Here is a 27469-nt window from a genome sequence, read left to right as displayed (position 1 = left end):
AACTCCTCTGCCATGGTCAGGGTTGACCTTGGGCTATGATATCTCACTGGATTTGTGTTTATTGACCTTCTTTCTATATCCTTAAGCTTTTTTATCTGTCAGCCCTTCCAGCCATGAACTGTCTCTAAGTATATATATATGCAATGCTTAGAACAACTAAGCCCTAATCTCCACTGGGGATTACTGGCATTTAAATTACAAACACATGGCTTGTGGTTACCCATATGGGGACCCTGGTCCTGAGCTCTCTGTATTGTTTGGGTGCTTCATCCTGAGACCAGGACATCACTATAGTTTCAGTCTTCTAGATTAGTCTGAAGAAGGTCCGAGGGATACAGCGTGTCTTGGCAAGAGAGCAAGGAGAAGGATGTCCAAAGAGATCAAGCATGGGAGAACCCTTCGGTATCTCATTTCTGGCTTCCTCCCTGCCACCAAAACTCCTTGAAAGGTTTTAACCAAACACAGCTCAGAACATATTTAACCGCCTTGGGCTACGTTGTCAGGATGGATGATCTGATTAGGCTCTCAGCTCTGCCAAGGTGTGCAAGAGCCATGCAGAGCATGCCATTGCTCAATACACGTTGGGCAGCTCCTGCCTGCCAGCTCTGAAAACTCATTATCCAATACTCTTGACAGCTTCTGACACACATCAAGGCCTTTGCTCCTCTGCGTTATTTGTGTCAAGAGAAATGAAGCTGATGTAAGAGATGGATGGTCTTTCATCTCCCAGTGAGAGCAGAGTTGTGGCAGCAGGGAGGGAGGTTTGTACTGAGAGACTCTGGTGTGGTGAAAGGCTAAAAAAAGCCATGGATTCTGGCAAAGGCAGATGGCAGCCAGCAGGAATGAAATCTTCTCGTCTGCCATAGATGGAATAATCCAGCTAGGCTTTTAATAATGCTGCAGACCACAGATGATGATAACTGACTATTAGCAAAGACATTAACACCAGAGAGTGTTTCTCTGAGTTATACATCTTGGGAGAAGACCTACTGTGTAGCTGATGCACATTTCTGCTAGCACGTATCATCTGTAGCTACCTTAGTGTCTCCTGGGCTGTCCCAATTCATTGCAGGGGAGTTAGACTAGATGATCTTTAAAGATCCCTTCCAATTCAAGTAACTCTATGATATCTGGAGTACTGTGTCCAGGTCTGGAGCCCCCAGTACAAAAAAGACAGGGAGCTGTTGGAGAGGGTCCAGAGGAGAGCCACGAAGGTGATCAGGGGACTGGAGCACCTCTACTATGAGGACAGGCTGAGGGAGCTGGGCTTGTTCAGCCTGGAGAAAAGAAGGCTGCAGGATGACCTCATTGCAGCCTTTCAGTACCTAAAGGGAGCCTACGAACAGGAGGGGAGTCAACTCTTTGAAAGGGTTGATAACTGCAGGATGAGGGGAAATGGTTTTAAGTTGAGGGAGGGGAGATTTAGGTTGGATGTCAGGGGGAAATTCTTTACAGAGAGAGTGGTGAGGTGCTGGAACAGCTGCCCAGAGAGGCTGTGGATCTGGAGCTGTTCAAGGCCAGATTGGATGGGGCCCTGGGCAGCCTGGGCTGGTATTAAATGTGGAGGTTGGTGGCCTTGCATGTGGCAGGGGGGTTGGAGATTCATGATCCTTGAGGTCCCTTCCAACCCCGGCCATTCTGTGATTCTGTGATTCTATGGGCTGAAAAATCTCCTGCATATACACAAATTGTTCTACAGTGCAAATAACTCAACTCACCACTGGCTGCTTCCTTGGAGAACTATACGACTTTGCACAGAGAAAATTAGAGCTATCTAGTCTGGAAATAAATCAGACCCAAACTATAAAAATGTAGTGAATGAGGTGCACACTGTAAAATTAGTAATTCCAGATGTTTGAAACTGCTCTGTCTCCTTTTGTCTCCTCTGATAAGTCAGTTTTTTGGGATCTGCTTTTTGTACAAACCATATTTGAAACCATGACTTAAAATAATGGTAATGATTAATAAAAGCTAAAGAATAATGCCCTTCCAAAAGAAGCCTTGTCTTTGTGGAATAATGGCAATAAACAGATTGTTTCTAGGTGTGACTCAACTTCATCCAGCTCTCATGAAACAGAACCTAATGAATTTCAGCCACGAACACTACAGACTCATGGCAGTGACCAGATGCTTTATAGAGAGAACAGGAGACTTTCAGGAAATTCCTATATTATAAATACTGCATCTCCTAATACTACAAGCACTGAATCAATTCTTGCTTAATTTCATTACTGTATTTTTTTGACAAAAGATAACAGAATAATGTCTGCTCAAGAAAGGCAGAGGAAGAACAAAATATAGCAGAAGGAAGAAGAAACAAAAGGAAGAACAATCTTATTTATATTCTGTTTCTTCTTAATCTTCTTCACTGAAGCTGATCTCTGTAAATCTGCTAAGATTCCTATCGGGTTATATTTGTCTGCTCTTGAGATGTAAGAGGGAGAGCTGATTAACATCAAACAACACAAAGCAAATGGAAGAAAGCTTTGTTCAGGCTGATGTATAATTACTACCCTTTGCGGCTGAGTTTAGGCCACATCGGAGGGATTTCCTTTGGTGAAAGTGATCACTCTGTGCCTGATTATTTTTTTTCTTTTACTCATTCTCTCCAAGATCAGGTCTCCAAATTACTAGACAACTACACATAATGTAGCAGAGCAGAAGCACTGCTCTGGTGATTTAATAGGAAAGTTTTAGAATGCAAAAGTGAACTGTAGTCTTATTTAAGAGTAAAGTCTATCATTAACTCATTAGACTTGAATTCAACTGAAGTTAGGCTCAAGATTGTAGTCAGGGAAGAACAGACATCTGTAGAGTCAGCCCACCTACGGTGAGATGTAATGCAGGTCAAGGAGCTATCACTGACTGGACACAGCTCTCTAAGCAAGTTAAATGAAAGCAAAACGAACATCCCTCAGTTGAAGGTGTGCATAAAATCAGCTGCTAAGTTCAAAACATCTTCTGATTATAGAATCATAGAATGGCTTGGGTTGGAAAAGACATGAAAGATCATCTAATTCCAACCCTCTGCTGCAGGAAGGGTTGACCACCTTAAAACCTGGAGTGTTCTAAGAACAAACTTTTAGGAAATAAAGGAATTACAAGGACAGTTGAGCACTCAGAAAGTCTACTTCATCCTGCAGAGGCTTAGAAGGATTAGTGTATCCAGGAAAAAAGTGAAGACCCACAAATATTTACATTAAGAAGAGGTGTTTAGTGTTCTTCATCCTTAATTGATGCTCTCTAATCATACAGGAAAAGGATGTAATCTCATATAGAAGCCAAGTTTTGATGTATCTAACGTAGGAATAAACAGTCTTTCACCATGCAGTCATGAAGCAAATGACTCAGTGACAGGGAATAATTCTATTTCCCTTGAAATCTTTAAATCAAGTTCATTTGTCTTTTTGTTGAGCTTGCTTAAAAGGAATGTTGCACTGACTCTGAAGAAGATCTGATAGGTCCCTGCTCTGTGCTACTATAACATCTTCCTCAATGCCGAAATCACAGAATCACAGAATTGCAGGGGTTGGAAGGGACCTCAAGAGATCCTGGGGTCCAACCTCCATGTTAAAGCAGGTACCATACAATAGGTCACACAGGTAGGTGTCCAGATGGGTGCTGAATATCTCCATAGGATTTCACACAACAGGCAACACCCTTAGGGAACTCAAGATAATCTGGGCATGAGATAAAACACAGTGGAATTAAATTGGAAGTAGTTATCATTGCACACATGCTTTGCAAGAAAACTCTCCAGTAACAAAATTTTGTTGTGTTACAGTATGCAACTAATAGGTCAGGTTATGCTGCTGGGTTGCAAGAAAAAAAAGACCAGAAAGTCAATGTGTCCTTGACTAGCTTCTGTCCTCTAAATGCCCTTTTGCTAGAAGAAGGTGAACAAGCTCATAGGAGAGCATGCTCAGAGTACTCACCAATGTTTTGTAATCAATCTGCTGTCGGATAAGCTTGTCCTCACTCAGTGAGTACCGGGCCTCCCCAGTGATTGAGTCAATGGGACCCTTTTCCATCTGCTGCTTGATGGCACAGAAGAGGGAGAACAGAGGTTCACCAGCACACTCCTGCAAGGGTGAGAGACAACAATCAGGTGGGCAAGAAAAAGCATAGATGAAAATCTGGATCCCAAGCCCACATGATATCTCAGTGATTGCTGCTGCTTGTCACCCCCAGCCACTCAAGGCAGATGCTTCATTGAGATCACCCTCACTGGGTGAATCACTGTGTGATTCCACATCAAAAAATATATAGGCTGTTTAAGTGACTGCTGCTGGGCCACACCTTTGCAACAGTGCAGGTGGTGGGATGGGTTCTGAATGACTTGGAGATAGGGCTGGCAAGAGATAGCACCACTGCTGCCTCATCCCAGGTGTCTGGGCAGTGCCTACAGTCTCCCTGAGCACTCCTATGCTGAAGGCAAGCAATGCTGCTTGGGCAGGAGCAGCTTAATGACTGAGGGGAGGGTTGCCACAGAACCATGCCCCCTATTCTGTGCAATTGTATCGGTGATATCAGGTGCAACAAGCACCCCACAGGCAGCAAAGCAACCTCCTCACCAATGTCTCCTTCCCTTCATTCACTCTCTCTTCACCCTTCTTCCCACACCTATCCTCTCTTGCTGTGCCCTTCCTCTGCACATTTCTTGCCACGCATCCCTCCCTGTGCTTTTTTCTGTTCTTCCCTTCTCTCTCATGCCTCTGTTCTTTCTTCCCTCCTTCTACACTGCCTTCCCCTCTAGCAGTGCATCCCAATTCAGTGAGCGAGGTCATTTTCCTCTGGTGTAAATCCAGGCAAGAACAAGTTAATAATATGAAGCAAAGTGGCCCCGTTCTCAGTTCCTACACCTGTCTCCCACTTAATTAGCTTATCTGCCAGCAGCATATTGCTTCTGTGTGCCTGTCTCATGCACTTATCAGGCCACTGTTCAGGCTAAGGCAGGAAGACAAGTAGCTGAGTGGGTGGAAAGACTTATAAAAGCAGTGCTTTAGAGAGTCACCTCCTTGTACCCTTTCCTTTCAACTGCAAGAGGGAATCTGATACTAGTCACTGAAATTACCTTGCAGGGACCTTCAAAACTTTCCCATGCATTCAGCCTTTGACAGGTTGTGCCTGAAGGTTGGAAAGGCTCAGAGCAACAGGATTGGTTTGTAAAGCTTTGAATTTCCAAGCAGAGGTTAGTTATCTTGTCCAAATGACATAATGTGAGATGTAAGGAGATCTGGCAACTGCACTGAGAGTCAGGGCAAGGTGAAGAGGCATCTCTCTCCAAAAGGCTGGCTGTAAATATGGGACCACAGCAATTAGCACGCCTAGGGGCTCAGTGTGGGTTCTCATGAGGACATGTCATCACCCAGCCATTAATGACGGGACTCAAAGGCTGAAGGCCTTTTTTTTTTTCATTACAATTACATAAGTCCTGAAGGAGACCTTCCAGCAGGAGCAAGAGGGCTCAGAGGGCATCTCAAGTAATTTCACTCATTTGTTGATTGCTGTCATTCAAAGTCAGTGCTACCCCAACTACACCTTGCCAAGAAGCAATGCATTAAAGCAGCTGCTCATCCAGGAGCGTTACTTATCTTACCTTGAGAAACTTGTACAGAAGAAAGGTGAACCAATTGGTGAGCATTTTCTCAGCTACAGACTCTGTCCTAAAATCAGACCGGGACAAAAAAAAAAATTGGAAATAAGTCAGTCATGTTAGTCATCTCTAAGGTCTGGTTAAGAGATTGGTTTTGTGCATCTTACTGTCCAGATCACCAAGCCCCACGGAAAATCAGGCACAATACCATCAGGATTAAGCACTTCCTAGAATCTCTGCTTTAGCTTTGGATTTAGGAAACCTTCTAGTGATTCTCCAGTGACTAGGAAAGTCTCTATTTGCTTTTCTGCATTTTCTCCATCAACGAAAGAGAAGAACCTCAGAGATGCTCAGGGAGGATAAATCCATCAAATATGAGGAGCTTGTGGTTAGGCAGTACAGATGAGTAGGTCATATAAGTACTTAAGGCAGATCTAAATCTCCAGAGAATACTTATCTGGTAGTGATTATCTCCCTGGCATTTGAGAGTAATTATAATCTTCAGTGTGTCAACGCGGTGCATTCACAGAGCAATTCCTGTAGCCCCTGAACTCTGTTTTCAACCAAACAAAAATCAATATTGTGACTTCAGAGTCACAAGTTTCCTACAGATTAACTAACTTGTACTGGTTAACTGAGTTTGGACATCAGAAGCACAGAATAAGCTTGTGTTGCTTCCAATGCACGAACTGATTTTGCTCAAGAAGAAAGCATGAGTCCCTGCTTGAATGAGTAAACGTGGGTCTTGCTAGACCTGGCCATCACCACAGTGATTCAAAGTTTCTTGCTTAGGGCTGTAGGTTACTTTTTAGGTTCCTTAGTCTTTCAGATAAAGTTAGTCTCATTTCTTCTGTCTACAGTGATCATTGCTATGTCTCTCTAGAGACTGCATCTGCCAAACTCAACCTGTTTGCCCTGTATTCCCCTCAGTCAGCATCATCTAACAACTGCTCTCCACTGGTTATGGCATCATCCTCAAGTCAAGCACTCTGAGCTCCCCACAAGGATGTGACACTCACATCACTGGGACCCATCACATACTGCAAACTTAGCATTAATGACAAAAGGTCTGAAATCCTGTCACGTTGTTTCCTGGGCAACTTTGATCTCTTTGGGTCAGTGTACATCTTTTGGGATGTACACTGGACACAGGCAAGCTGGGAAATCTCCCACCAACTCTTTCCTCCTGTCTGACAGCCCACAGGCCAATCCTGCAGGAGTGTCTTGAAAGATTTCTTTCCATCCTCACAGTCAAAGGGAGGAAATGGAAAGAGAAACGTAAGTTTAATTCAGCTGCTCCACATAACTGTCAGCAAATCTTGCACCAATATCTGAATACCAATAAATGGAGCCAATCATATGTTCACGTGTGGCCTTCCAAAGGCCAAAGTGCATTCTCAACAAATAGGATTAGAGTTAGAAAAGAGCTGGAAGAAGGTGAAAAGAGAAAAATGGGGGACTTGGGAGAAGACAGGAATGAACAATCCAAGAAGACAAAGAAATGGAGAGAGGGGAAAAGAAAGAAGGTAAATGAAGGGACGACTGGAAGAAGGCAGTGACAACAAGCATCAGAGGAGAAGCACAGAGAGGAAAACTGGGGACAGCTGGAGGGAGGTTGCCAGCCAGGCTGTAGGACTCAGGGAGCCAAACAATGCTGAAGTGAAGACCATTTTCTGCCCCTGGTGTTGCTCCTCTGAATGCCAGGAAATGCCTACTGCTCCTCTAGCAAAAGCTGGTACTTCATGATGGGCTGTGTGCCAGAAGAAAACTCTCCCAGCAGGCATCACAGACCTCTCCTCTGCCTGAGCCATCCATTATAATCAGCTCAGAGCACCTCAAACACAGCTCTTAGCAGTGGCAAAGGCCATCCATCCCTGACTTCAAGCAGAAGGGTTGGTTCAGACCATAGAAAGAAGATTAATATGATCCTAAAAGGAGAAAATGCTGCTTTTCCCTAAGCAAGGAGACTACATTAACCACAGAGCAGCATATCCAAGGTTTTCCACACAACCCTGGAGATTAGACCGTGAAGCACAAACCCAAATGAAACCATTTCTGTTGTCCTGCTCAGCTCTGCCTTCTGGATTCAACTAGGCAATAATCAGGAAGAAACAGGAGATCACACAATGCAGCTGAAGAAGACTACATATGCAGGTAACTCAGAAACACGAAGCACAGCAGATTTGTCCACCTCTCAGGCATGATAAAGCAACTTCCAATTTATTCACCATGCTGTCCAAGTATATTACACAGCCTATTCTATCTCATATACTTGTTAGTCTAGCATAAGTCCAAAATAAGGCTTATGAAATGTGGCTTCTTGCTGCTCTTATGAAGTTTTCTGAAGATACACATTAAAATTCACAGATAATGCAATAGTAGTAAAATTTTCAATCACTGACTGAAGGCAGAGAGCAGCAAAGCAGTACAGGAAAGCAAAGCCTTCACTCATCCCTACTTGCCTTATTCATCTTTCTCTGCAAACAGCTTCATGCCAGCTCTACAGGGTCACGTGAGCTGTGACTATATACAATTTCATACTCTGTTGCATGAACCAAAATCAAGCAAATTCATCATTTTCCTCCAAAATGGAATTGCATGCTTGTGTTAGGTAGTGGCTTGCAGGTTGCTCAGCCCTGGATATCTTTACCTGCGGAGAAGCAGCTTGGGGTGGTTCTTGCTTTCCAGATTTTTGTCTATGAGGTCAGCCAAGAGCTGCTTGAGGACATCAGTAGCATACTCCAGCTTGCTCTGTAACACTGTCATGATCAGCGAGGCCACGTTGCCACGATCGCGCATGGAGAAGCTGCGCTGGGACTCCAGCGTGCGGATGAAGGACAGCAGGAAAACCTTGTTGTTGATGAGCTGTGCAAAGAGTTTGAGGCCTTTCTCCACCCGTTCTTGCCTATAGCCAGGGACCTGTATGAGAAAAAAAAAAGTTTATACCTTTCTTTCACTGTCCACTTGCAGGACATTCCCGAATGAGTCACAAACACTTTGCTAATTCTCTGCTCTCAGCCCTCCATTTCTTCCAGATATATAATTCAACAACAAGTAGAAGTCAGATCTGAGATACAGAGAAGGAAAAGCTGCCTCCAACAGCAAAGAAAATTAAAAAGAAAGAAAAGTTTTCATTTTGGAGTATAGTTCTTTAAGAAGGAAGAGAGTCATTTGATAGGAAGACAGACAGACATTCCAACCACAGCCAGGTGGTTATTTTCAAGCTCTGCTACACTCTCTCTGAACAGTACATCCAGAGGAAATTGCTGATGCCTGGATGTGGTATCATAGTATATTGTATTCTTATTGCTGTCAGATTGAAGTCTCACTCTATCCACCTTTAACATCTCTTTTTAATCCCTGCAAGAAACCTAAAGAGAAGAACAGTCTGAGTCAATGTTGGAAAGCCTGGGTTTACGTGGGTCTCCTTTTGGTCTGGACTTATGTAGGTCTCCTTATCTCCTCATCCCAGCAAACAACCACGTATCAGCTGCATGCCTAAACACAGGGAAGGTGCAATGTGGGAAGTATGAGGCATGGGTTTGGGGCTCTGCTTAGTGAGCTGGGGGAGAAAGTAGTAAAGTAATGGGAGAAAGAGGTCCAGGTGTCATGTTTTGAGGAGATAAAAAGATGCAGTGAGACAAAAGCTGAGGTGGTGAGCACGGAGCTGAGTCTTGGTCTGAAGAACTAGATCACAGAATGAATAAGGTTGGAAAAAAACACCAAAAGACTATGTAGTCCAACATCAACCCATCACCATCATGTCCACTGAACCACAGATAGAAGAAGGTGTGAGAGGGCAAAGAGCTGGAACCTATTTTCAATGTCCTAAGGCAGTAGGATCCTGGGGTTTGGGAGGTGAGATTGTTTAGAGACAGGGTAATTGATAAGATGATATGTATTTCTCATTTGTGAAACACTGGTGCACTAGGTTTGGTGTAGAACAATTTAGGACCTCAACAATGAACCCTGCATGCCACAGTCTACAGTGGGTATTATCCTTTCCTGCCCCTCTGTCTCTGGATCAAAATAAAGCCACACCCCATGGGTATACTTCATCCTTTTATGTGCTACACCAATGCATCCTAAATGAGAGCCCCAAACTCATTCCTCCATGTTTCTTTCATTCCTTCAAAAAACATTCCTGGAAGCTGGAGACTCACAACTCAGAGCAACACATGCCACTGCTGTAAGAAAGTATTAACCACCTCGTTTTGGCACTTTAATCCAAGTTAGCATGCTTAAATGACCAAGTAATGCAAGTCCCCATAAAGAATCATTACTTTTTTATTCTGGAAATTAGAGATCTTAACTGTTTTTGCAAACTGAAAATAAATTACTTGCTAAATAGCTTGAGACAATCAACCAACCACTACCACTCATCCTGCTAATAATTACTTTTAACTCACTTGCTTGAACATTTAATATTGTCTATCCCTGGCTTACTATGTAGAATTAAAAAAAAAAAATAACAGGAGAATTATTTTGTAACGCATCTGGAAGCAGTTAATTAGCAAATGAGCTGGAAATAAGTAAGACCTCCTGATTTCAGGATTTCTGGGGCCTTTTCCCAATAAGTACTGGCTCCATCTAGGTGCTACAGAGTAAGGAGCAGGATAGAAACTCCTTTCTGGTTTGCTGGTATCCAAAGACTTTGACATTGAAAGAGCTGTAGAAGCAATAGAGTGGATTAAGGGGGCAGAAACCCAAAGATGGAAAAAATAATTAAGATAGGAAGGGAAGATCATAGAATCATGGAACTGTTTGAGTTGCAATGGACCCTTACAGGTCCAACTCCCTGCAATGAACAGAAACACCTGCAGCTAGATCAGGTTAAGTCCTGTTCAGACTGACCTGGAATCAAAAGTGGCAGATTGAAACATTAACTCTGTGTCTCTCTACACGTATCTTAATATGAGAGCATCCATGCTAAAAGCTCTGTAAGGTTCAGATACTCTTTGGTGGTCAGCTGGCTGAAGTTAATGAATACACACTTTGAAACCAGCTGTGGGTATGATAAAAGTGCTTGCCTGTGTACATGGAGGAGAAATTCATCGCTCTTTATCTTGTGTGCTCATTTGTTGAAGCTGCTGTATCCCAAAAGCAAATCTCTACAGCAACCAAAGCGTTCTGTAGCTTCCTAGCCATTAGCACAATGCTTCCAGATCATTTTTTCAATGGTTCTCACCTTACAGTTTGATGAAGTTTGGCTCTCTTGAAGTACAGGAGCAAAAAGTAGCAAGAACCTCTGATTACACATCCAGCCAAGCATGGAATTGCCTGTGCCAAATCCTATTCCTCCTCTCTGCCAACTAACTCAAGTCTTTGCCTCCAGGAAACTCACTATGCCAGAGCCTCTCTGAGGCACAGAGTTTGCCAGAGACTTTGCAGAGTTCAGCCAAGGACCTTGCTGGCCTTGGACATGGTGTATATGACCTGCTTCTCTGGCTCAAGTATCACTAGAGCAGGTCCTGTCTATCTGCCAAGCCCTGAACCAGAATGGACAACGTCATCTAGGCCTGTAAAACTCATGCTGCCAAGGAGGTAATGCAGGCAGCATGCAGACACTAGCAGAGCTGGGCAACGTCTCACCATCCTCACACTGCTGCAGTATTGAGAGCTGGGATGCAGGGCACACATGGGCAGGTTATGGGCAGACTGATGCTGTACATCTCTGACCCCACTGCAAACCACAGAGCACAGCAAAGGTGATTCTCCTTCAGAGAATGCAGATTGTAGGTGTTGCCAGGAAAAAAAGGATGCTGGGTGGCATCAGCAATTGACAAAGCTGCTGTGATACACACAGGTATACTGCTCTACTCTAAGACTTTTTTTTCCTGGCCCTTGCATGGTCTAAAAAACAAACTCACACAGGATGATGACCAAGAGGGAGCTTAAAACAGCAAAGGAATAATTCACTCAGATGTATGGTGCTCTTCTGAATAAATGAGTGATCAAACAGAATTTAACATCTAATACAGTAAAAATCATCCTTTTCCAATCTAGACTGTAAATGAGTTACTGTTTTGTCCCTGTAAGATACAGCATTGTAAGCCATCTTGTTCCCTCCATTGTCACGACACATCTTGCAGTTGGCAATGCTGATACCTCCAGATCTCTCAGGACTGGGTGATCTTCAATGCCAGGGAAAAGCACCCTCATGGTGTAGGTTCGGTAATCGAGGAAAGGGATCCCTGCTCCATCCAGGTCACTTGTCAGCTCATGAATATCCGTCTGCAGCTCTGCAAAAGCTGATGCAAAAACAAACAAGACATACATCAATAACAGTTCAGATCTCTCTCATCGTAACAGAAAAGACATTCAGCCTCACATGAATGAGACATAAATGGAGAAGCAACAAATGGAAAGGAAGAAGAAGGTAGACAAGAGCAGTCTCACTTTTCCCATCACATCATCTTTCCCCAGGACAATGTGCCAGGGCTCTCTCCAGACACTGAGCTAGCAAATGCAGTTAACACAAGGTGGAGGAAGACTGGACTCAGAGAAAATGAGCAAAGTCAGATTAGACCTGGACTTGAACCAGGAGTTCAACACCCCTGCTGCTTGGTGATATTTTTGCTCAAAGCTCTGCAGCTGGATTCCTTTCTCCTGACACTATATCAGCCTTCTTTCCTCACCATACCTTCTTTGCACTCAAGTGCCACCCTGGACTCCAGGTTATCCATCTGCATCTGCAGGCGTTTGAGGGTCAAGTCACTCTCTCGGGACTTGCGCTTGTAGGCAATCAGCACGGCCACGATGAAGATGATGAGCAGGCCACCTGCCACTGCAATGCTGACAATAGCTGGCAAGCTGAGAGGGCTGTCTGGAGAGATGTAGACCATCCCTGGGGAGAATTCCATCCCTCCTACACGAGCCTGGAGGGAAGGCAGGATAAAATTGCGTTGAAACTGTCAGATACGCAGGAGCACAGAGGAAGTCCATCATCATCCCAATTAAGGCTGTTATGCAAGTCCAACTTGCATGATAACACATGAACGATGACTTCTCAAGTTAAATAGAGTATGAAGTACTTGGATACAGAATGGCTAAAGCATCTGAAATCTCACTTGGATACAGCTCTGTTGGTAATGCCACCATAAACCAGATTAACAGAGGATTTCTAGTGAGACAAGTCTTACCAGTACCAAAGCCCTGGCTATTTAAAACGTAGGGATCATTTGGGGTTTTCCTCCCCTGTCCTAGACAGCTATGCACTGCCTTGATATCAGTCCCAGAATGCATACAAGATAGGTCATTCTTGGCTATGGTCTGATGGGCCCTAACTTCATTTTGGGTTAGGGCACTGGGAATGCAGAAATTAGTCATAATTCGCTTTTCAGTCTTCAAATTGAGAAAACTGTATCTGGAAAGCAAAAGCCACAGAGCCTGGCCCATGCTCTTTGCAGCCCCTCATCCAGCTGTTGTGTCACATGCTAAAGAACTTTGCATGCTTACCAGTGGGACAGGAAGCCAGTCAGAGCTTTCTGCTCTCCATGCACTCCTGGAGGTTCCTAGGAATCTGGGACAAGTGTCTTTGTGAGATCTTGCTTTTAATAGCAGGGAAGAAACCCTGCAGGTAGTACTGCTGTGTACCCAACAAAATACTCTGCTGAAGAAAGTCTGTTGGGAGCCCATTTACACAACATGCACACCATTCCCAAAAGTAATCCCACAGGGTGCTACTTGTTCAAGGCTACTGCAAGAATGCTTGAGGCTATCTGTAAAACAGGATAAGTTTGAGTGGCAGTGGGAAAAGTACTACTGACTAGTCTGAGATATATAAGGAAAGTTTCTAATAGTGTGCTTTAGTATGGGAACACTCTGCTTATGGATCAGCATGAACCTAGGAAAATGCCACGCAAGCAGTTTGAAGTATCATGCTGTGGTGAGATCCTCTCACCCCCACAGGTTATTCTGGAGACATGAATCTTTGTATTTCCATCATCTTCTGGAAATTATTTATGGCCTCAGTTGCAGCCTCTGAGTTCTGTTTTGCACTAGCACCAGCTGTAGCCTGTTCCTCAATGTGTCTTGGTCAATGCCACCTAGCTCAAATCTTTTTATTTTGGTCAGACTAAAGGTGATAGTCTGGAATATGCCATTTCCATCCACAAGGTCATCTTATGCCCCGGAAATGGGCTCTTAAAACATAGAATCATAGAATATTTTGTGTTGGAAGAGACCCATAAGGATCATGGAATCCATAACAGTGTCTAAAACAAGAAACTAAACTAAACCTAAGCTGCCTGACCAACTAATTGTGTTAGGTGACAAGTTCTTTAGCATGACATGGACACTTTGTAGAGCATCTTCACTGGGCAAAGAACAATCTAGCACCCATATAAGTCAAGGACACAGAAGATCCTATTTTTCCTGTCTATTCCAAGATATTAGGTTAAATTCCACTTCAAAAAGCTTGCAAAGGGTAGATGTTTGGTACTGGTATGTGGCAAGTTCAGCTAAGACAAACTTCCAAAGTCAAACATTAATCTTCTCACTGGAAGCTATTGCCTTTTGACATAGACTACTGTCTCAAATCCACCCAAGATGACAGCAAAATTGGCTCACTACTTTGCACAATTTCCTTCCTGTCATGGTGGATCAATAAATGGAGTCATTATCATCATTTTCTGTTTCCTACAGTGGCCTTTTTCATCCAGATCTGGCAGTGAAAGGAGCCCTGTGATGGACTATTAGTCCAGAGTCAAACAATCCCAACCCAAACCTCAGTGCAAGACTGTCCTCAAAACCCACAGAACAGCCTGGCTCCATGAGTGGGATTCCTCTCACCAAACTTTTGACATGCACACCTGAGTTAGACTACTAGAGGTAAGCACCTAGCAAAGTTCCTCTCCAAAGCTGTTTTCAACACTGAGAAATCCTCACAGTCCACAAAGTGATCTAAGGGAATGTGCCTCTTGGAGAAGAAAGCCTGCAAGGCTGTAGTACTATTTGTGAGCACTACAATGACACAGGAAAATATACAGAAATAACCCTACTTTATTTCTTAGGCCCTGCATTTTTTCCAAGGAATCAACTTCCAGGTAACCAAATTCTGTACCACTAAACAACAGTTTGGTCACTTGTTGGGGCTATTAAACTGGCATTTCTCCAAATGGCACTATGGCAGATACAAGTTACACAAGTTTTTTCCAGCAAAGACATAGGGACCACCTGTAGTGATTCAAGAGAGAGTTTCTTCAACTCCTGTTGTACAAAACTTGACTATAATAGTGTCTTTCCTAGTGCAAGCTTGCATTAACAAAATGTGTCTGGCTTTGAGTGACTGTGCCCTGAATGTAAGGCAGTACACCTGACCATCTCTCCATTCACTGTACAAAGACATCAATGTAACTTTCTGTCTTTAAATGCATACAACGAATATGAGCACTCCTTCAAATGTCCTCCATCTCTACATTGCAGGCCTTCTACAATGCTTACACTTCCTTGTCAATGCTTCTTTCAGTTGAAAAAGAGCTTCTCTCTGGGCTTTAAGCTATCTTTATCAACCACTGCTCTGCCCTTTTCGTGTGCCTGTGGTGGTTTATTTTGTGTTTTGTTTTGTTTTTTAATATATATTTTTTCAAGTATTTAACTCGGCGATTGCATAAAAGAAAGTTAAAGAAGTGCAAAAACATGCTGACACCAACATGTGTCACTGTCACTCTTCCTTCCCTTTGAAATAATCACAGTGTTCAGAGCCGTTGTCTCCTCTCAGATCTAGGCCACTTCACTTTGCAGGAAAGACTTTGCTCAGCAGTTAGCTCAAGGTCACACAGGAAATCATCATCAGAAGCAGGGGAAGAACCCGAGAGAACTACCTGTCAATTATCCCAACCATCAGAGTGACATCCATGTGAAACATGGGCAACAGAGCTGCTGTGCCATGTTGGAGGAGGCATTTCCCAGCCCAGCTGTCCCCCTGGTAAGCTATAGATGCAAAGCCCATCCTTGGGCACTGGCCTCAATCACAGCTAAGCTTCTGTGTTTGGTTCCTAGCCCAGATTCTGTCAAAGGCTTGCCTTATTGTTGGCTTTAGACAAGGAAATCTGCAACTTGCCCCTAAGAGCGATGCTCATCAATAGGCTTCAATGCAATCACCTTCTCATTTTTTCCAACAGTATCTCTTGTTTGATCAGTGTTCTCAAAAAGGGGATTATTTCTTTCTCTGAGGTTTCTCTTAAGCTGTCCCAAGCTGTGGGAACAGAGGAGTCTTCCCAATTAGCAAGGCCTGGCCAGATGTTCATCCTCCCTGATCCCCACAAGTTGGTAATTGCTCACCTGACTTCGAGTTTTATCTCTCTAGGATTGTTTTTGTCCCTCTCTGACTAAACATATGTTTAATGAAATTCATGAAAATTACAGGCAACATATATTGCTCTGTTCCAAAGCTTTCATATTTACACAGAGAAAATCTCATGTTTGTTATTTTTCTTCTTGGACTGTATTAAAGTGCTTTACAATGAACTGAGAGCCACAGCATATGTGCATGACTGAAAGGGATTATCACCTCTATTTTCCATATGACAAAATTCGGAACAGAAAAGTAAAGTAGCCAGTATGAGGTGTCCCAGCAGCAGTCACAACTGGGACTCAACACAGTCACCATAAGCTCTCAATTTTCTCCCTCTTGTTTTAAAGAGGAAGGCATTGTCTCTCCAAGAAACTCGGCAAATCTCCTTACATTGAATTAAATAAGTTTATATCAGATTTGGGAGGGCAACAGAGAGCTGGAAAAAAGTTGATCGCGGGCAATGAGAAGCATTGATCATCTGTATGTCTGCTGTCAGCTATGCCTTGCTTCCACCCCCAGCTCTGCACAACTCAGATGAGTTTGCTGGTGTGCTGTTTATCAAGCAAGAGCACTGAGGCATGCAAATTACTGAGAGGAAAGTAAAGGAGTGAATAAATCAGTGGAGAGAGGAGGAAGCTCCCTCTGATGTAATCACTAGGTTCTTTTTTCACAGGTTCCAGGAAGGATATGCAAGATCATACTAAGTTGTATAGATGTCAAAATCTCAAAGTCACACTACAGTCCATATCCTGCACAAATTTTAGCCACTATTATGTTGCTAATTGCTGGAAACTGATACATTTAATACGGTTTGTCAAGAGGGAAATAAGTTACACATAAGAATTCACATGAGCATCTGGGATTCATACAGGCTGCACAAAGAAAGAGGAAAATCATCCTGAAGTTTTATGATTCCAAAAGGTTCCCCACTGTCTACAAAAATCTCCAAGTTACTCTTCCAGGATTGACTGACAGGGGTATTGTATTGAGAAGGGGCTCTGATATTTCTAGGTTCTACAGAAGGCAAATGGTGAAGGAAACACTGCTATACCCTTCCACCAAACCCATGGAAGAAAGGCTGAGTTTCAAGCATCACTTACCATCACCTTGTGTCTCCCAATGAGGTTTGGGGACTCGCACAGTAGTTGCACATCTGATACAGTCACCACACAGGGCTTCTCACCAACCAGAACTGTGTAGTTCAGCTTGGCATTCCCTCCTGCCACTGGTGGGATCAGGTTCTTGCCCTGGATAGAAAGGAATATTGTGACTCACAAAAACGTATTACAAAGGAGTTTTCCTTCCATCTCTACTTCTATTATTCCAGTGTTAACATTGCACATGACATTCACAGTTCACAACTCACTTAGTAAGCAAAAACTGCTCAAAAATCCTACAGAAGACAGCATGAATACAGACTATTATCAGTTAAAGCTGCCTGTCCTGTTTCTTTCCCTCAAACTCCCACAAATCTTTCGCAAGCAGAAAATGATCAGGCAATACTGAAACATATTTCCAAATGTGCAAGCAGGTATTCTGCATGCATGCTCATTTATTTGTGTATGAACCTCATACAAGTGCTGATATGGAAATATTCAAGCATATAATTTGTTCTTTGTGTTGCTATTCAGGTTAAAGACATGATGGAGGACTGATGTGGGATTTTCCCAAAGGTGAGAGAAAAGTGTCTAAAAGACAAGAAATAGGCTCTGGGTACAGCAAACAGCACTGGATGCAAATTTAGGCAGCACACAAGTGGCTAAAGCAGTTTACATTTTTTAGTTATGGGTACTGGAAGATGCAGAGCAGTGAGTGGTGTGATGTTTGCAAATGGTGATTGATGACATGCAATATGATAGGTTTAATGAGTGGAGGAAATCTCTGGGACAACGTTGGGATGCCACTACGATTAGTGGGTTGTTGGCAGACACGAAATGGCAATAAGCAGCATGTGCCTGACCATCCTTATCCAGTTCTTGGTCCCCATCTCACCTTCAGTATGATTGGACTTCCTGGCTTCAACTCCAAGATCCCTGAGGGATTGAAAACCTCAAAGATAGGGTTTGGATAGTAGGTGAAGTTGGTTTTGTTGAGGATCAGCAAGGATTGCACATTGTCGAGAATGAAGCCAAACTCCTCTGGACGCTCAGCTAGCTCAGATTGGTGATTGGGGTCAACAGCCAGCGCGGGAGCCTGGCAGGTCATCTCTGTACTGTTCTGCACCTCACAGTTCTGGAGAGAGAAACCCAACACAAGAAAAGTTTACAGAAAATGTCTCCAGCTCTACTGGTAGGCTGATATCTTTCGATGAAATGCTAGCTCATCTACTCACAGAGGACACTGAGGAGCAGAAAAACTTTGCTACCCAAGAGACAAGCTGGTGATCCACTGCATCAAAAGATAACCTGTTCCTACCAGGAATTTGAGACTGGTAAGACAGCTCGAACTGCAGCAGAAATTCTCTATGCAGAGAGTGGTGATGCACTGAAACAGGTCGCCCAGAGAAGTTCTGGATGCCCCATGCCTGGAGGTGTTAGGAGTTCAAGGTCAAGTCGAACAGGGTGGCATCCCTGCCCATGGCATGGGGTCTTCAAGGTCCCTTCCAACATAAGCCATTCCATGACTCTATTAATCGGCCATCTCATGCCTTTCTTAAAAGAAATCATGCCCTCTTCTCTGAATGCAAAAAGAGGTTTCAGCCTCCACAGCTGTTAGGCACCTCTATCACCACCTTGGATATGTTTCCTCCTGCAGTTGCAGCTTAGTAGCAATACTCACATTGACATGCTCCTTTCCACCATGTTTTGCCCGGATCTGAGGGTTCTGGATCAGGTCTAGGTGAGTTCCCCACACTGCAATGGGTGTGTTGCCACTTGAGAAAAAGAAACAAAAGAAGAGCATAAAACCAATTAATACATATCAGGACTGAATGGACCAGCAATGGGTGACCTGTATTCCTAAATGTTGTTTGCAAAGTGTCTGACCGCATCTCATGGTACCAAAGGAAGGCAAACAAAACAAACAGGGCTTTTTTTTCATTCATATGGGGAGAAATAAGTAAAACTGCATGCTTCCAGAAGCTGTTCCATCAAGCAGCATCTAGGTGATCTTCTCTGTTAGAACTAAATAGCTACTAACTTTGGTGGTGAGAAGAGCAGAAAATCTAAAAGAAGCTTTTCAGAATGGTCCACAGATCATTCTATAGTGTGTAAAGTTGTGATTTTAAGAAGCTCTCAAAGCATCTGTCCTGCGTAAGCAACCCTTGAGGATTCAGTGCTACCTTATTTGCATTCTGTATTTGTCTTGAATATTAAACGTGTTATAGAAAGCATCATTTTGAATAAGGCAATGTCACCTCAGTGAACCACCTAATTCATTTCTGCCAGGGATCCCTGCTCTGCAACACTGAGAAGAAACAGAGCCGATGTGTTCAGACTTGGTTTCCATTGGGTGATCTAAGCAGATATGGTCCACAAATGGTGTAGAATCAGCACTCTACACTATGGTGTAGAATAGAGATTTCTAGTCATGGTGTCCTTTTGCTCAGCCAAAGTTTCATGTCCTGAGAGAACTCATTCATACAAGCCACGACCCTGCCTTTGGTAGATTTTATTGCTTTTGTAACATCTCTCTCAGACCAGTTAAGAAGACAAGACATAAACAGAGCCCTTCTCATTCCACGTAATCAATGTCACCAGAAGTGACAGAACTGTAAAAAATACGGAAATGGGTTGTCTTTGAGCTCTGCATTGAGGGGAAGGGTTTCCCCTCCAAAGGTTTGGATTTCCCACCAAAGGTTTGGCCACCTCAAACCAAGCACTGCTCAGCCAGATGGGCTCTCCCTTTTCATCACATGAATGCCTGTAGCAGAGGCAACAGTGTGCAAGGGCTGAGGGGGGAAGAGCTATCTGAGAACGTGAAAACTTCAGCTGTCAAGACTCTAGCATCCAAGAAGGAATGAGGAAATGTCATCAATGGACAGTCCAGCCTCTGCTGCAGAGCTGAAGATTTCCCAGGGAGGTGGAGCACTCTCATCAGTTTTGACACCTGCCTCTGCAACCCTCCTTGGAAACTTTCCAGGCTTCAATTTATTTCCTGGAGCTCTTTCTTTACTGAGAATGGGAAGGAAAGACATGCAGAAATCAGTTGTATTTATATGGGATGGTGAAAAGAAAGCCTAGAATCCCTTTCCATCTTCTAGGTAAACCTCTGCATGCATGGAAGGTGAAAAAAGTGCATTATAAATGAGACTGGAGAGAACACCAGAGGATAGACAAACTGCAAGGAAGATGCCTGAGTTGGCTCACAGATCTCCCCTAGTTCTAATTCTTGTTTTCCAAGTTCCTCTATTATGTATTCCATTATTAATCAGATAGGGCAGGTAAAAACGAATGCCAACATGCCCCTCTGCTCAGCAGTGCAGTTATCAGGTTTCAGAGAGCTGGATGCAGCTAGATGGGACTGAATCATGGAATCATAAAATTATTAAGGTTGGAGAGACACTAAGATCACCTAATGCAACCATCAACCCATCACCAACACCACTAAACTATGTCCCTCAGTGCCACATCTACCCTATTCTTGAACACCTCCAGGGAAGGCAATTCCACCACCACCCTGGGCAGCTTGTTCCAGCCTGTCCTTCAGCCCCTTTAGCTAATTCCACACTGATAGCCCCAACAGGGCCAGGACATCAGCTCATACACTGGCTGGTGGCCATTAATACTTTTAAAAGCTGTACACTGGCTTGGTTTAAATTGTCTTAACACTCTTCTAGGCAATGTCTGGTCATGGTTTGTGGTATAGCAAGGACCAGGGAGCACTTCCAATAAACAGAATGGATGAAGCTATTCTGCCTTTCAAGGAAGCAAGATTATTTGATGGTAAGGATGAGGGGTATCTCTACATGCTGGCTTCTGGACCAAAAACAGACCTGAATTAAGTAATTACTAGTTTAAACAAAACTTTGCTCAAGAAACCTGTAAATATAGAGTCATCTTAAGAATTGGTGCAGGAAGGATGGCACAAGGAGAGCTTCCCCACTGCCATAAAAAAAGTCTTTGCCAACTTTCCAAGACATGGAGACACTTATGTGATCATTCTTTTGACCACAAACACCAAGTCTTCAGCAATAGGTAATGGTGAAGCCATGAGCTCTACCAACGAGTGCTGTCACGACAGCATCTTTCTGCAGGTGCTTCTGTGACGCTTCTCTGAGAGGTTCCTTATGGTCTTTCAAACAACGCCTCTATGAACCACATCTGGCTGTGAGCTTTGCTGAGTACCTTCAGTTCTCACTATCCATCAGTAGTGGTGAGAAATTTCCCATGGGGTAAGTGTATATTTTGCCATTTCCGTGAGGTCTGTTTGAATAGCTGAGCTCTCTTGATCACACAGAGGATCTCTTCTGAAGTCACACATTCACTTACAAGAGAACTTTCCTGTCCTTGCCTTATAGAAAAAATACCTTCTCCACAAAATTCATTTTCAACTTAGATATCCTTGACATCACACAGGGAGACCTGGCTTTTCAGAAACCAGAAGATAAATTCACAAACCAAGTTTTTCTTTATCCATTATCTCATTTCATGTGGATTTTTGGCTGTGGGTTTTTATTATTTTTATCATCATGTATTATTTTTATGAATCTCTGCTGACTCAAGCTAGAAGGGATTTCACATATTTGCTCAACAATTTAATGTGTTCCAGACATATCAAATTCATGTGCATATATAAATATATACATATATGAGTGTATGTATAAATAAACCCTTTTATTTAATCAACCATGTCTGTGCATACAGTTTTAAACCCATGTGTTAAAAATTCTCTATTTGTTTTGGAAATTTAGCTTAGGAGGCTCAGACCACAGTTTCTAAGCACAGTAAGAGCGGTGGGTCAGAGAGGAATCTGTCCTCTGCAAAAATAAAGCCAAAGTAGTCAGAGAATCATAAGATGGCCTGGGTTGAAAAGAACCACAATGATCCTCTAGTTTCAACCCCCCTGCTATGTGCAGGGTCGCCAACCACCAGACCAGGCTGCCCAGAGCCACATCCAGCCTGGTCTTGAATGCCTCCAGGGATGGGGCATCCACAACCTCCTTGGGCAACCTGTTCCAGTGTGTCACCACCCTCTGTGTGAAAAACTTCCTCCTAATATCTAACCTAAACCTCCCCTGTCTTAGTTTAAAACCATTCCCCCTTGTCTTATCACTATCCACCCTCATAGTCATGTCCACTGAAGACACAAACCCACCTAAAGGTTCAGTCTTGCTTGCAAATCAAGCAAATTCAACTGTTGCTTGCTTTTGTGTGAGAACTGCTGTCCGTTGCCTTCAGCTGCAGACACTTCTTGCCCAGATCAGATCAGAATAGTGACAGATATTGCTCTCCAACAAAAGTTAGAGGTGTCAACAGCAGGAGCTTTCTTAATTTAACTCTTCTTTGGCCCCAAAAGTTCTAAGCACAATTTTCATTCTGCAGACCTGTATATTTTCTGGACATAATTCAAAGCAAATCCCAATTAAAAGTATTAATGGAGGCTTACAACATTCTAGTTACCTGCCTGTTCAGATTAAGTTTTTATTATTATTTTTTGACTACAGGAATAGATCATCCATAATCTTTTCTTTATAGTCTTGGAAAATGGCACTTGAGAAGGCTTTAAGCCAGTCTAGGTACCTTCATTCACTAATTCTGCAATGCTAGTTTAGCAGCAATCATTTGTCCCCCAAAACAACTTAGTCCCTCAGCTAGGATTGGTGAATCAAAGAAGCACAGTGCATTTGCTGCAATGAATCATACTGCATAACAGATATAGCAAGGAAGAGCCTACTCAGTCTATCTCCAGATCCATATGTTTCAACTGAATTATTTCTTGTTTGACTCTCTGTACTTGAGTTGGTGCTCTGTTCAACCAGCTCTCCGAGGCTGCTTTGCCCTAATTGCCTCCATTGCAACCTGCAGGGCAGAGCTGCACAGATTAACAGTGATAGTCCATAAAAGATCCCAGACACTCTGAACCACAGATGTAATTTCAGATACTGCGTTGTCCTCTGAGGTTACAACCTTTTGGAGTGATTCAAAAAGGGCATGAAGGAAGAGGTGGTGTGAATAGATCTGGTTAAAATCAAGTGGATGCTTTCTGATTTTAGAGATATCAAAGGAAGTAAAAATTAGAGGCCGTACCTCACTGATGAGACAGACAGAGCCTCAGTCATTCGACCTATCAGCTACACACCCTGAAAGTAAGGTAGCACCCATGAAATAAGCACATGTTGATTTGCTTTATGCTGGCAGGGAGGACAGGAGATTCATTTCAGAAAGCAACGGGATAGAGTCTCTGCACCCCATGGCCAAGCAAAACTTTGCCAGTATACCTCAAGCCTCTCCTCAGCTACATTTTGTCGCTTGCTGGGAGCTTCAGAAGAGAAACCAAGGAGCAAAAGGCTCTGGAGATCTCCTCTCATCCCCCAGCCTGAAGCCAGATGAAGGAAGGGCCCTATTCTGTAACTTTCCTGGGGATAACAGAGGAATTCACTCTCCTTGGCTGTCAATCTTGCACCCTTTAACCAGCCCTAAACTCACTTTAATAAGGAAGGGACTAAAGTGATTTCTCATTTTACTGATAACCTGAACTCTGACTGAAAATAAAAACTCAAAATGGAAAATCCAGATGCGAAAGCTTCAAGCTCGATGTGTAAAGATTCAATCCAGCTAAATCGGTAAATTCCCTCACGGTAATTAAAGGCACTAATTGATTTGCGAAAACATCTTCTGGAGGGAAGCTGAACTGAAGGGATTTACGAGTCCTGCTCCTAATCCTCAGATACCCCAATCAATCCTGCTTGACAGGAGAGCAGAGAGCTGCAGTGGATGAATGAAGGAACACTGAGATTTCTTATTTTATATCCTTTCGAGGAAATACCAGTGCATTTAATAACCAATTTCTCTCTTCCTGAGACCATTTCTGCAGGATTCTGAGAACATTTGGGTCTCGTTTTCATGTCTTCCACAACCAAGACAAAAGCTCCTCTCAGGCACTTTCAGATGAACCTTCCAAATTCATCAAAGCAGCAGCAATTGGCTGAAGAGCAGAAGAGCACCTAACAAGGAGGAAGGTACACTCCAATAGGGTACGGACCAGGGCTTTCTTTGTGTTTCATCTCAGGAGATGGCTCTGGAGCTTTCAAGCATGACAGCCAAATAGGGAGGGAAGATTTAGGCTGCATATGAGGGGGGAGTTCTTTACAGAGAGAGTGGTGAGGTGCTGGAACAGGCTGCCCAAAGAGGCTGTGGATGCCCCATCCCCGGAGGTGCTCAAGGATGGGGCCCTGGGCAGCCTGGTCTGGTATTAAATGTGGAGGTTGGTGGCCCTGCATGTGGCAGGGGGGTTGGATCTTGATGATCCTTGATACTTGGATCCTTCCAATCCAAGCCATTCTATGATTCTATGACTCTATGAATACTTAATCATAAGCCAACAGACACATAAAGGTTGTAAACCTTTCAAACCTGCATACTATTCTCTTTTCTAAGCACAGTCATGACCAATGGACTTGAAAAGGTGTAGACTTAGCCCAGTGGAACCCAAAATACAGCTATGACCAGAAAAGGTAAGAATCAAAGTCTTTAGGAATACAACAGACCCAATAGAATGTAATATCACTTGGATAGGTAGCATTTGGGTACAGGAGACACCAAGACAAGCTTCTGGTGAGCAACTGCAGCTGGATTTTGCTGCATTAAGCCAGGAAGCTGTGTTCTACTTATGAATGTTCATTCAGCCTTGGGCTACACTGAGCCAGTTTGGAGAATAAGTGTGCCTCCTGCCCATCCTTCACTAGGTTCTTTGGAAATGTCGTCCCAGAGGTACACATGGCCACAGGTACACTCTGAACATCCAAGGTGCTGTAGAGACTACACAGAACATTGCTGGTATTTAATATCTCCCCAAAAGGCAAGTCCAGCAGCTCTCATGGTTCTTGGGCTCTGTGAAGGAGTTAGATAAATATGTGTTTTCTAGCGAATACAATGCTTAGAAAGCACTTTTCAGTACTGGGGACCAACACAAACCAGTACCAGTGCTGCAATAGAAGATAAAAGGAACTGGTGTGATGTGCCCATGGGATGCTTACCTGAAGATGCTCCACTCAGGCTCAATCCTCAGGATGGTTGGATCCTCCACATATTCATACTGCAGCTCCTGATGTATCTTGGCCTTGTCCACTCTCACAGACACCTTCACCTTCTCAAAGCCTTCATCTGAGGCTGTGGTGTTACAGACGATGTGCTTGGTGGATCTCCTGTGAGAAGAAGCAAGTAAATATAAACAAGGATCTGCAAGAAGCAAACCAGTAAGAACCCAGTTACATACTCCTATGTCCTGTGATCTTAACCTATTAACTATGAAGTGGTGGAACTCACTGCTGCAGGAATATACTGAGTATTGTGTGACAAATTCATCATGGGAAATGGCACTGCCTTTCCACCAGTTTAAGTAAAACTACACAAGCCACTATTACTCAGATCTCAAAACACAAACCTCAAGGGAAGTCCAAAACAGACCTCGCTGCAGAAATATTTCTGTGCGATTAAATACATGATAGATGTTTCCTTCCTGCCTGCAGGCATATTCAGCAGCAGCTCGTAAAAGGGAGTGTTTGCACCTCAGCTTTCCAGTCTGGGATAATAAAGTTTACTTTGCATTAGGACTGTAAGCCTTGTTTAAGTGCCATTTGCAACATGCCTGGGACCTTTGCATGGGAAGTGCTAATGCAGTGGGAAGCATTTCATGACTTTTACTTAAAATGGATTCTGGGTAAATGTTTTCCTTTTGGGTGAGGCTCAAAAGCAACTCCAGGACTGAATATTGCAGTGGCATTGTCTTCAGTAAACTGCCAAAAATCCAAGTTTCTACCACCTTCAGCCTTCCCAGCCCTGTGATTTATGGCACGGCCTCATCTCGTATCCCTAGAAAGACAGAATGAGGTTCATCCTTCCCTTGTAGCATGGGATGCACCTCAAACGTACCCTGCAAGTGCTCTTTAAATTTCCCTGAAAACTATGCTGAATCCCTTCTAAAAGTCCCTAGTCTGTTCTGTAAGCAACCCCAAGCAGTGTGGTTCCCATTTGGCCTCGTGCATTATAGATGTTAAATCACTCTGCAGTCAAGACAGGCAGCTAAACAGGATCCCAACAGCCAAGAGATGGAAACATCCTGCCCCAGGACAGTAGTCCCAGCTACCCTGTGAATGGGCCCTTCTTCTTCTGGCAAAGACAAGCTGGGAGAAATGTGCCAACTTTGTCTTCAGCTTCCACCAATACTGGCAGTAAAGTGCACTGCACTTAGCAGTTTTGAGCTGCAGGAGCCCCTGGGAACTGGATTTAGGCTCATTCTCACAGGGATCAGGGAACATTCAGCAGGTAACACTGACATTAAGCCTCTGAACTGCAATTGAACAGAAGCCAACCCTGAGCTAAAATGTTACAAGTCATCTGTTTCTCAGCACTATGGGACTATTCTTGGATAAAAGGGAGGTGTTTTAATGCTTATAACTGATGTTGTCAGATTTTCGTTTTTGCTTTTTCTAAAGTAGGGACATGAAAATGAATCTTTTAAATTACATACTCTCAAAACAAGTAGCAAAGCATGGGACCGTGGAGAATTGTAGTGAAATTTGACAAGGAGCCATGGAAAAAGCACATCAAATAGCAATCAAAACAATGAAATAAGTCCTATTCTCCCACCCCACAACATGCTCAGTAAGGTTGTGCTGGGGAAGAACGCAAAGGTCCCACTGCAGAATAGATGTTCTGCCAAGAATTACTAGAAGGACAGGTTGTGTGGGCTGCAGAAGAAGTCTCTTGACTGTGATTGCTTACATCTTTCAGGTATGTAAGGAAGGAAGGACTCATCTGTACCTGTAGAAGAGGCAAGGTTGTCGCCCAAAGGTCACGATGACGTTGCTGCCTGCATTGAGGTTATTACCCGTAATTGTCACCTGAGTGCCACCTGATACAGGTCCCCGCTTCGGCTTGAGATCAGAGAGTGTCAGAGTCTGTGAAAGCAAAGAGTCATGTTGAAAGCCCCAGAGATGAGCAGAGGTACCTACAGTGCTAGGGAAATGTAGGCAACTCCAAAAGTTTAACTACGTTACATAGACTTCAGAAGACACCAATATTTTCCTGGTAGAAGAGGAGCCTGGAATGTCTCCAGTTCCTTAATAGAATCATTAAAGTTGAAAAAGACCTCTAAGGTAATCTGTTTAAACCATCAACTCATCCCCACCATGTCCACTAGCCATGTGCCTCAGTGCCAAATCCACACTTCTCTTGAACACCTCCAGGGATGGTGACTCCACCACTGCTTGAATGACAGCTTTGGTAAGGTGAACTCAAGACTTAAAGCTAATTTCAAAATCCCTGCAGAATAAGGCCTGCCCTTGTCCCCATTCAGAAATGCTCTGAGCTTCCAAAGTCATCTCCGTGCCTGGGGCAACTGCAGCCACGACCTCTCTTATCTCCACTATTTGATACAACTCAGGAGCTTTTTTTCCAACATTTTTGCAAGGTAAA

At 43.5% G+C, this 27469-nt stretch overlaps 1 protein-coding gene across 4 annotated transcripts in view; it reads right to left on the bottom strand.

The window, feature by feature from the left end:
* The window catches only part of PLXNA4 (plexin A4), a 445185-nt gene that overhangs the window by 41127 nt on the left and 376589 nt on the right, over positions 1 to 27469 (bottom strand). For all 4 annotated transcript variants that reach the window (XM_090134078.1, XM_090134077.1, XM_090134080.1 and 1 more), the window contains 10 exons: positions 26816 to 26952; positions 25030 to 25197; positions 18672 to 18765; positions 17886 to 18125; positions 16994 to 17140; positions 12240 to 12474; positions 11705 to 11847; positions 8247 to 8515; positions 5600 to 5666; positions 3936 to 4082 (listed from right to left, as the gene is read on the bottom strand). In XM_090134078.1, the coding sequence (XP_089990204.1) occupies positions 3936 to 4082; positions 5600 to 5666; positions 8247 to 8515; positions 11705 to 11847; positions 12240 to 12474; positions 16994 to 17140; positions 17886 to 18125; positions 18672 to 18765; positions 25030 to 25197; positions 26816 to 26952 (1647 nt within the window). The remainder of the gene's footprint in view (positions 1 to 3935; positions 4083 to 5599; positions 5667 to 8246; positions 8516 to 11704; positions 11848 to 12239; positions 12475 to 16993; positions 17141 to 17885; positions 18126 to 18671; positions 18766 to 25029; positions 25198 to 26815; positions 26953 to 27469) is intronic.

Source organism: Phasianus colchicus, chromosome 1 (assembly GCF_987193195.1).
Source record: "Phasianus colchicus chromosome 1, bPhaCol1.hap1.1, whole genome shotgun sequence".
NCBI lineage: Eukaryota > Metazoa > Chordata > Aves > Galliformes > Phasianidae > Phasianus > Phasianus colchicus.
Note: the sequence above shows the minus strand (reverse complement) of the source record. Positions and strands in the feature narration are given on the sequence as shown.